We start from the raw sequence: 16694 nt of genomic DNA, 5'->3' as shown, positions 1-16694 counted from the left end.
GCCACTGCAGCCTGCAGGGCATGGAGGACAGATCCATGGACTGAGGGTGGACAGGGGATGAGGGTAGGGTCTCGGCCTTCAAGGGGCTGAGGATCTGGAGGCAGGACCTGAGCCAACAACAACCACCCACTGGGCTTCTTGCCACTCACCCGGATAGATGTCTGCAACTGAGTTATAAACTTGTCATAGATCCGCTGGGTCATCTCAGGCTGCAACTGATAGAAGCGCTTGTAACAGTCAGTGAATCTCCGGTAGCTGGTGGGAAGGACAGAAGGCGAAGGTGGGGAGGGTTAAGGCAGCCCGGCCTCTCCCCACAGGGCTCTGAGCCTTGTCTACTTCATGGCTCTGGTTAAAGGCAGTGGACACGAAATGCCTCATGGGCAGCTCCCGGCACTGAGAATGGCTCAGCCCCACCAGTCTCCCCACTTCCTCTCAGCAGAGCCCCAGCTGAGTTCAGGTGTTTCCCCCGTAAGGGTGGGTCACAATGAGGCCAGCCATGGTTCTTAAACTTGACCTGACCAAGCACCAAATCACCAGGAGGGCTTATTAAAATTCAGATCGCTGCCATCCTCCCCACCCCACCCCCCAGTTTTGAATGAGCTCCCAGGTGGTGCTGCTGCTGCTGTTCTGGGCACCCCACTTTAAGAACCTCTTCATCCCAGTCCCCATGCAGGGCTGGATTAGGACAGGGCATGTGGCCTCTGGGAGAAGTTCCCTTACTTCCAAAAAGAGCCACACAGGAAGGAACTGATGTCCTTTCTGTGGGGCATGACTATATTCAGGTGATGGTCCAGCTCCCGGCAACCAAGGGGGACTTAGCCAGAGGGCAGAGTTTCTAACCTAAGGAGGCAAAGCAGAAAGAGGGAAAAGACCAGGGTCCCCGAGGACATCATCAAGCTGCTGAAAACACCAACCTAGAACCACCCTACCTCTGGGCTTCTTGTTAGTGAGGTAATGGAGTTCTCTGATTGTTCAAGCCATTTAAAATCAGGTCCCTGTCACTGGCACTGATAACACCCCTTGTAGCTGGAAAGGTCAAAGGGTACCCAATATACCCCCAATGGCTTGCTCCTCTTGGACAAAGAAACTCAAATAAGTTAAATGAACTCTCTTGGCTGTTTCCTCTGCCTGCTCTCTCAGGCCCTTCCCCTCCACAAATACTGAGTGCCTCCTATGTGCTGGTCACCAGCAGGTGCTGGGTGTCCCGGGGTGAATGAGACCAGCACGGCCCTCCTGGAGCTTCCAGTAGAAAGTGGAACTCCATGTGGAGATGATTACTGTGGAGAATGCTTGGAAGGAAAAGGGCTGGGGCTATGGGGATGAGAGTGTATCACGGAGATCATCTTTAGGAGTTGGGGGTGGGGGTGAAGGCCTCTCTGATGAAGCAATGTGCAAGGGACCTGCAAAAAGTGTTTGAGCCAAGGAGGAGCCCACACTTGTGCTTTACTATGGGCCCAGATCCTCTCAGGCTGGTAGGCCCCTGGACAAAGAAGGGGTTAGGTACCCTTTTCCTTCCAAGCAAGTAAATAAACATAATTACCTGCCCCCTCCCCCAAACAAATGAACAAAAAAACCAAAAAATAAAATTAAAAAAAAAATTTGTGGAGGGGAAGGGCCTGAGAGAGCAGGCAGAGGAAACAGCCAAGAGAGTTCATTTAACTGATTTGAGTTGGTGCCTGGAACCCAATGCACTGCCCCCACCCCACCCAGGGAGTCACAGCTGGGTCCTCCCTTTCTCATGGGCCTCGGGCCTCCTGACCCAATTCCTACCCCCAAAACAATGCTTTTTGAAACAGGTGCAGAGTGAGAGCAGTGGTGTGCTTGTAAGAGGTAACTTAAATTTTCAGGAAATCTGTGGGCCAGTTGTTAAACATAGCCATTATTGAAAACTATATAAAGTTACAATAAATTACATTAAAGACAAAGGCACTAATTACTCAAAACATATGACCTCCTAGTCATTTCACACATTTCACTCTGCTCCTGAGGTTGCTTCCATTGCTGGTTTCTACCTGTGGAAACAGGTGTGCCGCTGCCCATCTCTTCCCAGCCGTGTGTAGCGAGGCTACAGTGGCAGGCTTAGGGGTGTTTACACCTTGGAACCTGGCAAACACTGCAAGCCAGGGCTTTACTTCTGGACAGTAGGCTGTAAGCGTCTACCAGCACACCTCTGGGTAAGGGTGACAGTCTCCCATCATTCCCAGGGCACACGTTTGATATCAGTAAACCTTGGAGGCTACAGGCCGAGGTACCAAAAGGACAATACAGAGATGATGGGCATCCTTTCCACCCCCAGCAGAGCCGCAGACATCTTGCTGTTTTGCCACTGGCTCCACAAGCCACGCAGTCTGTGGCTATATGCAGGAATGTGGAGGACACATGGTGCCTGACCAAGAGCTGGAATTGAAACCGGGTAATTGTGGCCTGAGATGGGTTTGGCTCGGACGTGGGAGATCCTGTTTCTCCTCCCAGCCCACTGGCTAGGCAGAGGGTCTGAGCTGGGCACATCTCTCCTGGGTTCAGGCGGCTGGCAGCAGATAGGACCCAGGGCAGGGGTGAGGCACATTCTACCCACCAGTGCTGCTCATCAACTCTTCTGGTGACCCCCTTGGGGTCTGAGAGTTCAGTGAAAGTGAAGGACCCAGAAACACACACACTGATACAAACACAAAAGGTGGAAAACATGTTGCAAGGACATGGAGGGAGAGCAGCCAGGTTGGAGTCCAGGAGCAAAGTGATTTTTTTTTCTTTTTTTTCTTCTAGTTTCACTGAGATATAATCCACTTATAGCACCTGATAAATTTAAGGTGTACAGCATAATGATCTGACTTACATATATTGGGAAATGATTACCACAATAAGTTTAACTAATATCCATCAACTCATATAGAAACAAAAAAGAAAGAAAAGGGGAAAGATAAAGGTTTCCTTCTTATGAGAACTCTTAGGAACTACTTTCATAATAGCTTTCAAAATGTACCACACAGCAGTGTTAACTGTAGTCAACATGTTGTACATTACATCCCTAGTACTTATTTATCTAATAACTGGAAGTGTGTATCTTTTGACCACCTTCATGCAATGCCCTCTCCCCCACCCTCCAGTGATTCCTTTCTTGAGAGCCAATGCAGAGTTGGGAATGGTGTGAATGCCCCTGTCAATTTCCTGAAAAAATACCTTCACAGAGAAACAAGAAAAGTGATGAATTCAAAAAAAATTCATGCAATCCCCAATATCTCCATTAAAAAATAAATAAACAAATAAACCTAATTACCTCCCCCCACACACACAAAATTCATGACCACCCCCTCCCCAAACGTCAAATTTTATTTTCTCATATAAACTCTAAACTTTGTGGACAGGGACACTATCTGCAATGGATCTTCAGGTGTCTTAGATACACAGCAGCACTCAAGACGTGCTGCAGACCAGGTGACTGGGGCTGAGGGGAGGTCTGGCGCTACCTGGCCCCCAGCTTGTCCCACTCCCAGCCACTTCCCCTACCCTCGACCCCAGGTTACCAGGGCCCAGACTACTTGAACAGAGGAATCCTCCCCACAGAGCATTAACAATGGCCACTCTGCCAAGCCCCACTTTGCCCTTGGCTAGAATGGTCTCCTGGCCTTGGCCTTCCAAGAGTACACAGGGGCCACCCAGCTATGTGCTGGGTAAGTGCACTGGCTCTGAAGACTGCCTGTCCTTTTGCCTGGGTTCAAATCCCACCTCTACTACTCAGCAGCTGAGTGATCTTGCACAACTTACCTTTAAGCCTCAGTCTCCTCCTCTGTCAAATGGAGACAATAACTATAAGTCACAAAATTATTGTGAGGATTAAATGAGGTTTAACATTTACTACAGTGGATAGCATGTGGAAATTCTCCATATTAGCTACAATTATTACTACCATTCTCAAAAGAACAGGCCTTATCACCACTCAGAAGTGTAGGACACAGTCAGTAACTTGGCTTCCCAAAGCTGAGAAGTCTCCTCCCCCGCAGAAGGTAGGTGCTTAGTAAGTGCGTCTTGGTTGCAGCTGCACGTGCAGGAAGAAACCATTGGCCCCCACTACAAAGAAAAGGCGAAATTATGGCCCCACAAAAAGGGCCATTTATCATCAATGAAAGTAACTTTTAAAAACTGCATTTACTATGTAAATCAAAACTACAACAAGGTATCACCTCACACTATCCAAAACAGCCATCATTAAAAATAAGTCCACAAAGTGCTGGAGAGGGTGTGGAGAAAAGGGAACCCTCCTACATCATTGGTGGGAATGTAATTTGGTGCAGCTACTATGGAAAACAGTATGGAGGTTCCTTAAAAAACTAAAATTAGAGCTACCATATGATCCAGCAATCCCACTGCTGGGCATATATTCAGAGAAAAGTCTAACTTGAAAAGACACATGCTCCTCAATGTTCACAGCAGCACTATTTACAATAGCCAAGACATGGAAGCAACCTAAATATTCATCAACAGATGACAGATAAAGAAGTTGTGGTGTATTTATATAATATGTGGTGTATGTGTGTGTGTGTGTGTGTGTGTGTGTGTGTATATACTAAATTTACTGAGTTTCAAAACAGAGATGACTACATTAACTGATTTTAACCTATTTTTTTCTCTTAAATACTTATTGTGCAGTATCTGAGACACAGTAGCTGTTTTTGAACTCACTGAAAAAGCATTTCATTTACTTTACTAAAAACTAATCATAAATTGAGTTAGCACATGTTTAACTTAAAATATTTAATCCCAGAAAAAAGCTCTGGTGGCTTGCCAACCTGTCAGTTTATATATGAGATAAATTGTGCAGGAACAGAAAGACAGAGGCACAGACAAATAAACATGTGTACTAGTGCTAAGGAAGCCCTGCCTTCCTCCTTCATGGTAACTGGCTTGCTGCCCAACTGAATGCCTGTTCCACAGACTGTCCACCAGAGGGCGGGCGGGAACTGGTGTTTCCGCCCAGTAAAGGAGTGGAAGGCAAAGGCTGAGACCAAGACAGATAGAAGTTGGGGATCCCTGTGACAGAAATTCATGCTCTTCACCCCCGACATGTACAGCTGCTGTGTTTCATTAAGAAATGTTTCTCTGTTTGGCCTTTTCCCGTCCCCCCATCTCAGTCCTGTGTACACTGGGCTGCCCCAGGACTAAGAAAGGGAGAGGGGGAAAAAAAACAGAAATGTTCCTTGATGAAAAATAAGAGGTCAGTCAGCTGCATGTAAATCAATGAAGTCAGAACACTCCCTCACACCATACACAAAAATAAACAGAATGGCTTAAAGATTTAAACATAAGACAGGACACCATAAAACTCTTAGAACATAGGCAACACATTCTTTGACATAAATCATAGCAATGCTCTCCTAGGTCAGTCTACCAAAAAAATAAAAGCAAAAATAAACAAATGGGACCTAATCAAACTTATAAGCTTTTGCAGAGCAAAGGAAACCATACACAAAACGAAAAGACAACGTGGACTGGGAGAGAATATTTGCAAACGATGCAACTGATAAGGGCTTAATTTTCAAAATATATAAACAGCTCATACAATTCAATAACAAAAAAAATTTTTTTAATGGACAGAAGACCTAAATAGACATTTCTTCAAAGAAGAAATATAGATGGCCAATAGGCACACAAAAAGATGCTCAATATTGCTAATTATCAGAGAAATGCAAATCAAAACTACAACAAGGTATCATCTCACACTATCCAGAATGGCCATCATTAAAAAGTCCACAAACAATAAATGCTGGAGAGGGTGTGGAGAAAAGGGAACCCTCTTACATTGCTGGTGGGAATGTAATTTTGTACAGCCGCTATGGAAAACAGTATGGAGGTTCCTTAAAAAACTAAAATTACAGTTACCATATGATCCAACAATCTCACTCCTGGGCATATATCTGGAGAAAACTCTAGTTTGAAAAGACACATGCTCCTCAATGTTCACAGCAGCACTATTTACAACCGCCAAGATATGGAAGCACCTAAGTGTCCAACAACAGATGGTGGATAAAGAAGTTGTGGTGTATGTGTGTGTGTATACATATATATACACATACGTATACATACAATGGAATATTACTCAGCTATAAAAAAGAATGAATCAATACCATTTGCAGCAACATGGATGGACCTAGAGATTATCATACTAAGTGAAGTAAGTCAGACAGGGAAAGACAAATACATCACTTACGTGTGGAATCTAAAATATATGAATCAACTTACTTACAAAACAGACACAGACTCACAGACATAGAAAGCAAAGTTATGGTTACCGAAGGGAAAACAGGAGGGGAGGGATAAATTAGGAGTCTGGGATTAACAGATACAAATTACTATATATAAAATTAACAACAAGGTTCTACTGTATAGCACAGGGAACTATATTCAGTATCTTGTAATAAACTATTATGGAAAAGAATATGAAAAAGAACTGAATCACTTTGCAGAAACTAACACAACATTGTAAATCAACTATACTTCAATTTAAAAAAAGAAGAAAAGAAGAGGTCAGTGATTTATGATGAAGACTATTAAGAAGTTATCGTTTAAAAATTAAAATTGTATCTTTAGGTTATTAGGTCTCAGGCTAATTTTAACCTTTTATTGCTTGAATTCTTTTGGAAACTGCTAAAAATTAAATAGTGAGAATCTGAAATTGGGATAACTTTTTTCTAAAAAAAAGGAGGAAAAAAACTTCTGATTTGATAAATATTAGCATGAAAATTAAAAAATATACCATCAGGGTAACTGTATTCATTTATTCACTTGATAAACACTGAACACTGACCATGTGCCAGGCCGAGGTCAGTCGTACAAACCCAAAGAAGGGTATATAGTTTGGAAGAAAAGACAGATCAGTGCCCAGGAAAATGAGAATGGGATAGCATGGGGAGCTTAGCAGAGAGCTCAGGAAGACTCCCTGTAGGAAGCAACATCTGAGACTTAAGAGAGCAGCAGGAGTCGATCAGAGGACAGAAGGCCCCAGCAGTGTAAAGGAAGAGCAGAGAGCACGTGCACGCCTGTGTGTGAAGACAAAATAACAGGAGAGTGTACTGAGCACGGACTAGAAGCAGGTACTGTTCTAAGCACTCTACACGGAGTAACTCACTCAGTCCTCACAATAACTCTATGAGGTAGGGCCTACTATCACCATGACCATTTTTCAGATGCAGACGCTGAGGCAGAGAGAAGCTTGCCGGAGGTCACTCAGCTGGAATATGGTGGGGCCATCTGCTCTGGATAAGGTGTCCTTGGCCTCCAAGACACACAGTCTGCAGGCTGGTAGGTCAGGCAGGGAAGGGCCAGGCACAGAGAGTCTGGACTGTATCATGATGGGATGGGACAAGCTAGAAAAAGGTTTTATGCAGGGGTGAGACATGATCACATTTGTACTTTAGAAGCTCCCTCAGGCTGCTGTGTAAGGGTGGACTCAGAAGGCACAGCTGAGATGACAGGAGAGTCGAGCAAGGCAGACCCAGTGGGGACAGAGCGAGGTGGATGGTCTGGAAACACATGAAGAGAGAATCAGCAAGATGGGGCTGAAGCCGCACACCACAGTCAGATGAGTCATACCCACATTTCAGAAACTAATCACTGCCAGTAGCACAGAGCATCTGCACATTCAAATAGGGTGAGATATTTCTGAAGCACTTATTTAATCGGAATATTTTATACATCAAGCCACTCTTTTTCCTGTGAAGAACTGTTTCCTATGAGCACCAACAGTCTCTGCCACCAGTTTAAAACTCTACCAGTTGACGTACAAATGCAGTCAGCTCTCCTTCCTTGGTCGTTGTCAGAGGCAGGCTTTAAGTCTGTTTACACAAATCACACTCTACAGCACATCTCGGGCTGGAAGACTGGACCAGGACAGGCATTGGACCAGTCTGGCATCTAAGAACTTAAGAGCTGTCAATCTCCTCTCTCTCCCTAAGGCCCGCACCACCTTGCCCCAGGACTGACATGTGGCACAGCTGCAGATGCCATGGGTACCTGTGGCAGACTGAGCTTTCCTCCAAACAGTGCTAACTTCAACTGAAGCTCCACCAACACCACCTCTAACCGACTGCCTCTCTTGGCAGGTCCTGATTTCTAACAAAGCCGCATCTTCTTGTTTTAGCTATACAGAAAAACAGCTGTTTCTCAGAAGGTCCAGGAGGCAGTGAGGACAGAAAAGAACCCTTCATTTTCAGATGACAAGGGAGAGGTCGCAAATGGTAAGCTCCAATGGGGCCATATTTCTACATTCTGAAGCCTGAGAAAGGACAGATTCAGGCGTCTCTGCCTCACCAACCCAGTAAAGGAAGACACCCCAACTGAAGACAGGGCCACGGGTCCATGAGATCCGACAGCCCAGGGAGGCCAGTAATCTTCCGGTCACTCTGGAGTGCACCATATAATTTGCTCCCCCTCGTCAAGTTAACATGTACACAAAAATAGGCTGAGTTGTAGGGAAAATCAGTCTGAGGTTTAAATATCCCTTTGGATAACTGACATGTGAATAAACTAGCTTTCACTATGTAGAGATTCCTATCCCCAGTATAAGTACTTGGTCTTTGGGATTGAGGACTTTCAATTTAATGACCTGGGAGAGGGTCAAGTATTTGCATACATCTTAAAAGCCTGTATTCATACATGACATTTATTGAGCCCTTTCTATGTGGAAAACAGCCGTTAAGTTCCTATTTAACCAAGTGAGGGGAAGGATGTTCTAGCAAGGTGGAGGAGCAAGTGGAAAGAGCAGGTGGCAAGGGTCGGGGGACAGTGGCAGCACTCAGTGCAGAAGAGCTTATGTGCACGTGTGTGTTTGCACCTGCATGCAAGTGTGCATATGCTGTATACCCATGGCCCTGACCACAGCTGGAGAGACAGGAGGGCAGAAGGAGTGACTGGCCTTGTACACTAAGCTAAGGAGCTGACATTTGATTCTGGAAGCAACCCTGAACCAATTAAACATTTGAAGCAGAAGAACATGCTCAAATCTGAGCCATAGACTGGAGGGAGGGGGCGAGACTGAGGCTGGAGGGCCAGTCTGGAGGCTGGTGCAAAAATCTAGTGAGGGATGGTGAGGGCTTGAACTAAAGCATTTGCACAAGGAGAGGCAGCAAGGTATCGAATGGGATGTGATCATGCACATGTGTAAGTGAAGAAGGAAAGGGCCATGGTCACACGTTTAAGGGACAAGCGGAGGAAGAGGAGCCCAAGAAGGAGGCGCTAGTGAGGTAAAGGGGCAGAGAATGGTGTTGGAAGTGAAGGGAGAAATTTCAAGGACCAAGAAGTGGTTAACAGTGTCAAATGTTACAAGGAGAGCAAGTAGGTTAAAGATGGGAAAACATCCAAAGTATTTAGCAACAAAGCATTATTAATGACCTTGAAAGGAAGGTTTTAGGGGAATGGTGGCAAAATGCCCTAAGCTGAAGAAATAATTGGAGATGGAGAACTAGAACCTGGGAATGTAAAATCCTGAAGCCACAGCCTTGGATGTAAAGGGAAAGAAGCTGATGAGGAGTAGCTAGAAAGATGCAAGGTTGGGCATCTCTCAGCCAAACCTAGGGATGTAGAAACTCCTGTCTGGTGGTCTCAATTCTCTCTATAAACCAAGTGTTGGGGTCCTTTTCACCAAGAGAGTACAGGCAGCAGGGAAAGGGCCTGAGGGACACAATGACGATTTAAAATAGCTACTGTGGAGAAGGGGAAGAGAACTGGCTGTGGGCATGAGGATCATGGGCTCACTGAGTGCCCAGCTGAGGTCGAAGAACATGACTTTGTGGAGGCACGATTTTCCACCATGGGTGAGACTCCACAGTGCTGCTCAGAGGCTCAATGTAGGGACAGAGGAGTGCAGACAGGATACAGAAGTTGGGTTTGCCAGTTGGTGGGCTGGAAGAACGAGGGAACAAAAGAGCTGAGATATAGAAGTGTGGCTGCCTTGTATTTCCAACTGAACCTACCCAAAAATATGTTGTGATGTCCAACCCCAGAGCTCTCCCCCAATGCTCAGTGGTGAGTGTTTCTTCCCTATCTCAGCAGATGGTAAAACCCTCCACTCAACCACCCTCATGATGAGTCAGCATCCTCTTGGAGTTCCCCTTTCTCTCATCTTCCCCTCCAATCCATTCTATCTCTAATCAGCTCATATCTACCCATGTCTCTCACCTACATCATGTCTCTTGCCTTGACCACTTCAGCCCCTACCACAATGCAGTAAGCATTCCAGGCACAGGACTTTGACCTAACAAGCTGTTCAAAGGCATACAAAAAAATTTAGACTTCAAAATAATGGAATGCCTTCAAAAATAAAAGCTCAAAATTGAACTAGTAGTTTTTAAATTAATATAAAATGTAACATGTCAACTAGTCAACTGCAATTTTAATTAGATAAAAGTATTTAACATGGAATGTGATGCTTTCCCCCATAACCTAATTTTAAAACTTACCATTATCACATGATCATTTTCTCATGAATTATTTATTATTCAAAATAGAATTTTAAATATCTCCATAGTATTTTATCGGATAGAGTTATACTTATGTAACTTCTTCAAATGTTGGACATTTCTCACGGTTTCCAACTATTTCCCACTGAACATGATGCTACAATGAATATCTTTTGTACATAAGCTTTTCTGAAATTTCTATTTTGAAATAACTATATGTATATTTTTTGATTTTTAAAAACACGAAATAAAATTATTTAAGTACAGTCAGTTACAATGTGTCAATTTCTGGTATACAGCACAATATGAAATAATTATAGATTTTTATGAAGCTGCAAAGAAATGTACCCTCCCCGGTGTTAACATTGTTAACATCTTACACAACTATATTACAGTATCAAAACCAAGAAGCTGACACTGGTACAACCCACGGAACTCATTCAGATTTCAACAGTTATATACATCATTTGTTTGCGTGTGTACATCTTTGTCACATGTGTAACCTTGCATAACCGCCACCTCAGTCAATACACTGAGTGCTTTTTAAATAAATGTATTATCATGATGTGGGCTGGGGTCTCAAAAAAATCAGTCTAGAGCCTAGAAAGACCTTAAGACAGTCCTGCCAACAATCTATTATCTGCACAGCAGTCAGAGTACCTTTTAAAGATCAGTCACTGTATTCAGAGCATTATGAATAAGTAAATTTTTAAGCCGGCAGAGAGCCATCTCCCAAATATGAAAAATTTTTAAAAAGGATCAGTCATGACTTAAAAAACATCAATGGCTTTCCATTTCTCTTAGAATAATAAACTCCCTTGCATCTAATAAAAATAATAACCCCTACATATATAATGCAACAAAGACAGACTATGGGGGAAAACAGATATAAACAATTGTGATTGAAGATTTTGAAAAAGAAATAGATGGTTCAATCAAAAAGGTTTTTTAAATGAGCATATTAAATATTTTAATAATAAAATTTAAAAGCTCAAGCTAATAAATAAGTATAGAATTTTACACTCAAGAAATAGAAACTGCACACTCTTTTCAAGTACACGTGGAACATTCACAAAAATTGCCCCAAAATTGCCCACAGACTTGCCATATAGGGTCAAAGTACCAAAAATTCCGAAAAAAATCAGCATTACACAGACTGTGTTACCTCACCATAATGTGATAAAATTAGAAATCACAACAAAAGGATAACTTAAAAAAATTACATGTCTGGAAACCAAATAACATACTACTATAATCACTAGGTTAAAAGAAGAAATGATAAGGAAAATGACAAAGTACATAAAATTAAACGATGATGTCCATATGTTAAAATATGAAATTTGGACCTCTTTCTCATGTCATACAAAAATTAACTCAAAATGGTCCAAAGACCTAAATGTAAGAACTAAAACAATAAAAATCATGAGAATATATAGGTGTAAATCTTTGTGACCTTTAATTACACAGTGGTTTTTTAGATATGACACTAAAAGCATGAGCAACCAAAGAAAAATTCTTTGCAATTTTTAACCTAAATAAATAAAATTAATAAGTAAGTAATCTAAACTGGACTTCTCAAAATTAGAACTCTTACAAGTTAATAATAAAAAGACAGATAACCCAGTTAAAAAATGAGCAAAGCATCTGAATAGACATTTCTCCAAATAAGATACACAAATGTTCAAGAAGCACATTAAATATGCTCAGCATCTTTGACTTTTTGTCAAGTAAAAAAAATAAATATTATTCCAGTGCAAAAAAAAAAAATGCTCAGCATCATTAATCATTAAGAAAAGGCAAATCCAAGCCACTATGAGATACCACTTTACACCTAGCAGGATGGCCACTGGCTATAATAAAGAAGACAGGAATAACAAGTATTGGTGAGGATGTGGAGAAATCAGAACCCTCATAAACTGCTGGTGTAAATATAAAATGGTACACCTGATTTGGAAAACAGTTTGGCAATTCCTGAAAAAGTTAATCATAGGTTACTATATAATCCAGTGATTTCACTTCTAGGTATATCCCAAAAGAACTGAAAACACTTGTTCACAGATGTGTGCATAACAGCATTATTCATAAGAGACAAAAAAATGTAAAAATAACTCCAAATGTCTGTCAACTGATGAATGGATAAGTAAAATGTGATATATCCATACAATGGAATTATTATTCAGGTATAAATAGGAGTGAAGTACTAATACGTGCTGTAACATGGGGAAACGCTGAAATCATTAAGCTAAATGTAAGAAGCCAGACACATAAGACCACATCTTGTAAGGTATCATTTATATGAAATGTCCAGAATAGGCAAATCCATAGAGAGATAAAGTAGATAAATGGCTACCAGGAGCTGGAAGATTGAGGTGAGAAATGGGGAGTGACTGCTAATGAACACAAGTTTCTGGGGTGATGAGAATGTTCTGGAATTAGTGGTGACGGTTGTACAACTTTGTGAATATACTAATTGTACACATTAAAAGGTGAATTTAATGGTATATGAATTAAATAGCAATTAAAAAACATAAATGACTATGAAAATATTCGATATAAGAATTTGTAGAAACTAGCAAAAGCAATAATTAAATGAAAATTTAGTTTTAAACACATTTTTCAGAAAACAAAAAAGACTGAAAAAGAAGAGTTAAATGATCAACTCAAGAATTTGGGAAGAGACTAACAAAACAAATCTTAAGAAATAAAAAACAAACAAACAAAAAAAGACAAGGATAGATTCTGAAGATAAAGAGACTAACAATAACCTCAAAACACAGAAATTAAAAAAAAAAAGAAAACTGATTCTTTAAGATTAATAAAATAGAACTCTGGCTACATAAAGTCTAAAAAAGAGAAGCAGCATATAATGGAAAAAGGGGAAATGAAAATTAAATTAAAATAATATTTAAAATAGTTTGAACAGTTACAAATTAATAAAATATAACACACAAAAGAGACAGATTTCGGAGGGGGGGGGAACCGGTAAAGTGGCAAATTTGTCACAAGAAGAAATAACATCTAAACAGACTTGTAGCCATTAAAGAAACAATTACACCAAAAACCTGCAACAGACCTTATGGAGACACTTTGAGGACAAGACAAAGATGCCTACAGCATCACTGCTGTTTAACATAATACTGGCAGCCCTGGACAACCTCAAAAAGTTCTGAGTGTAAATAAGCTCTTCCAAACTACTGTGGATAATTTCGATCTCATATAAGCTGCTCCAGAAGAGGGAGTACTCTCCAACTCCTTATATATGTCTAATCTATCTTTCATTCTATAAGCCGATAAGAACAGTGAAAGAAGAAAGAAATTATAGGCCCTTTTCACTTATGAGCATATGAACACTGATCTAATTAAATCCAACTATATTTTTAAGATGCATCACAATCAAGTAGATTTATTTCAAGAATACAAAGATAGTTTAACTTCCATAAAATCTACCAACGTAGATCATGAACAATAATGAACTAGAAAAAAATCATCTTAACTGGGGAAGAAAAGATTTGATAAAGTTCAACAATTAATTATGATCTTTTTAATAGCTCTCAGAAAATTAGAATGAGACAGATTTCCTTAATTTGCCAAAAATATGTACCAAAAATTGTAGCTGAATGTTTTCAGGAACCAGAAAATTTCATTCTAAAGTTTATAAGGAAAAACCAAGGTTCCCAAATAGCTGAGACAATTTTAAAGAGAAGAGGGACTCTCTGTACCAGACTTAAGTTTCCTACAGAGGCCTGATATTAAGAACCTATGAGCACTGGCACAAAGACAGGCAAACAGATTACTGGGGCAGAAGTGAGACCCAGGGGCACAACGGGCAGAAGGACTTGCCATATGATAAAGGAGACCCCATAAAGCAATGGGGATAAGTGAACTGTTTAGTTGACAATGACTGAGAAAACTAAAAAAAATAAGACTGTCTGAGACCACCACTTTACACCTGAACCCAGACAGATCACAGATTGAGAATATAGAGCAAAATGATAAAGTAGCCAACAGAAGAAAACACTGGAGGTTATCTTTATGACCTGGGTGTGGGTATAGCTTCTATAAACAAGACCCCAAAAGCACAAACCATAAGATGAAAAACATGAAGTAATTACCAAAAAATTAAGGGTTTAAAAATAGAAATTGATTGGGCAATACTTAACAATTGATGCTGAGTTGGTACAAAGGCTGAGAAGAGTCATGAGTATCCATATAGCTTGCAAGAGGGTCCCCTGGGATGACTACATTTCTCTTTCTGCTTCATCTTCCTGGGGTAAAGTGTAAACAACTAAAATCTGTGTTATTTTTAATTTAATTAACGATTTCGGTTCCTCACAGGCCATTATAGACAAAGTTAACATAGAGATAGCTATTTCCTTCTTCAGTCTAAAACTGACAAAGGATTCATATCTAGACTATACCAGGAAATCCTGCAAATCAACCAAAACCGCCAATTAAAAAAATAAAAGGTCTGGAAAAAAAAAAAGCTAGAGGAAATGAGTAGGCAGTTAGCAGAAGAGGAAGCCAAACGACTAATGAGGCATATAAGGAAATGTCCACACCTGTGAGGAATTAGGGATGTGTGAATTAAAATAAATACCCCTTGCACACCTTCAGAATGGCAAATATTATAATGGTGGATACCCAGCGATGGTGAGGATGTAGGAGATAGGAACAGCTTTTCCTATCCAGCTTTTCTGGAAAGCGATCTGACAAAACACAGGTAGGTGTAAACCCCTGGATCCGGTGACCCTGCTCCATTTTACATCGCAGAGAAATTCTAGCACTAGTCTGTGAGGGATGTACCCTGGCCTAATTTGTGGAGGAAGGAGTTGGAAGCAATCAGGTGTCTATAACAGGGAATAGGTAAGTGCTGAATGCTTATCATGGAACGACGAGCAGCACTGAGAAACTCTGAACCATATGCACTTATAATGGTCAGATCTTTTTTAAAAAAAATGTTGAATGAAAAAAGACATATGCAGCATGATTATCATTCATATAAACTTAAAACATACACAGACAAAACAACAATTTTACAAAGATGCAAACACAAATGTCACTTTCTTGCACTCACACTAACCCAGACCCCTTCCCCATTGTTCTTTATTCCTTTACGCTGATTCAGTTTTCTTTATGGCACAAGAAAGTCTACTCCATGAGAGCAGGGACATTCCTATTTTAATCACTGCTGTATCTCCAGCTCCTAGAACAGAGCCTGGGACACTGTAGATAGCTAATAAATATCTGTATAGAAATATATGAAAAAATGGAGGATGTACAGCCAGTAGAAAGCAGGGCCTATGGGGAGGGGAGCAGGGAGCAAGAATGAGTAAAGGAAAATCAATCAATCAAAGGAGAGAGCTTGCCTGGACATATATTGATGGTGTGTCATAAATGGTCCATAAAAATAATTACAAATTATATTTTATCATATTTATCACATGTAAACTAGGCCATGCATACGGCTGTCACTTGCCTGACCACCCTCCTCTGATTTTACTCTTACTCTGATCACTATGTTATAGACAAGAAGGCTTCTGACAGTTCCCAAAAACGCCCTGACCATCTCAGGGCAAGGGCACAAGCTGTCCCCGGATTAGTATAAGCTTTTTCTCTAGTTCTTCAAAAAGCTATTTCTCTCTCATTCTTTAATTTTCAGATCAATGTCACTTTCTCAGAGTGGAATCCCTTAACCATCCTGATCTAGTTCCAAAGCCCGTATCTTTCCTCTCAACCATCTGCAGTCAAAACTAGGCTTACTAAAAACCAAGCATACAACAAACTAGATTTACTGGAGGAAGGAGTAGCTAGTTGTCCCAGGTCTGCTCTACATTAAGTGTGTTGGTAAACATCACGTGACTTCCCGAGCTCAGGAACTGAGCGTTGAAAGACAGCCAGTCAATAACCCGCGAACCCCGAGACCCACGTGACTGAGATGTTTTTCCCTCCGGCCTTCCTGGTCTCGCGGGACTTAGACTTCGGCGGGACAAACTCTCTCTGCCTCTCGCCCGCCTCAGGCTACTGTGAGATTTGCCCTCAGCCTTTGTTCCTCCACCTTACCTCCCGGAAGCGACTAGCTTCTGGAGAAAAGTGTCCACCATGGTGTCGAACAGCTTCACCCTCGAAATAGTAGTGCCGGTAGGCGCAGATTCCTGAGACAGTCCCTCAGGCTCTTTTTCCTCACGGCCTCTGCCTACATTGACGCTACCCGCTTCGGCCATGTTGAAGTAGAAGCGTCAAAGCTAA

At 41.4% G+C, this 16694-nt stretch overlaps 1 protein-coding gene across 7 annotated transcripts in view; it reads right to left on the bottom strand.

Annotated features, from left to right (window-relative positions):
• Nucleotides 1–16694, bottom strand: part of PMF1 (polyamine modulated factor 1) — a 22903-nt gene extending 6209 nt beyond the window's left edge. For 5 of the 7 annotated variants that reach the window (XM_045515919.2, XM_045515920.2, XM_045515921.1 and 2 more), the window contains exons 1-2: nucleotides 16509–16694; nucleotides 150–255 (exon numbers count right to left, since the gene is read on the bottom strand). In XM_045515919.2, coding sequence (XP_045371875.1) covers nucleotides 150–255; nucleotides 16509–16669 — 267 coding nt within the window. In that variant the 5' untranslated portion in view covers nucleotides 16670–16694. Of the gene's footprint in view, nucleotides 1–149; nucleotides 256–720; nucleotides 3944–14608; nucleotides 16440–16508 lie in introns of those variants that run through there. The other 2 variants (XM_074349573.1, XM_074349572.1) reach the window with 2 other exon arrangements.

Source organism: Camelus bactrianus, chromosome 21 (assembly GCF_048773025.1).
Source record: "Camelus bactrianus isolate YW-2024 breed Bactrian camel chromosome 21, ASM4877302v1, whole genome shotgun sequence".
NCBI classification, from domain to species: domain Eukaryota; kingdom Metazoa; phylum Chordata; class Mammalia; order Artiodactyla; family Camelidae; genus Camelus; species Camelus bactrianus.
This window is presented reverse-complemented; position numbering and strand designations above follow the sequence as displayed.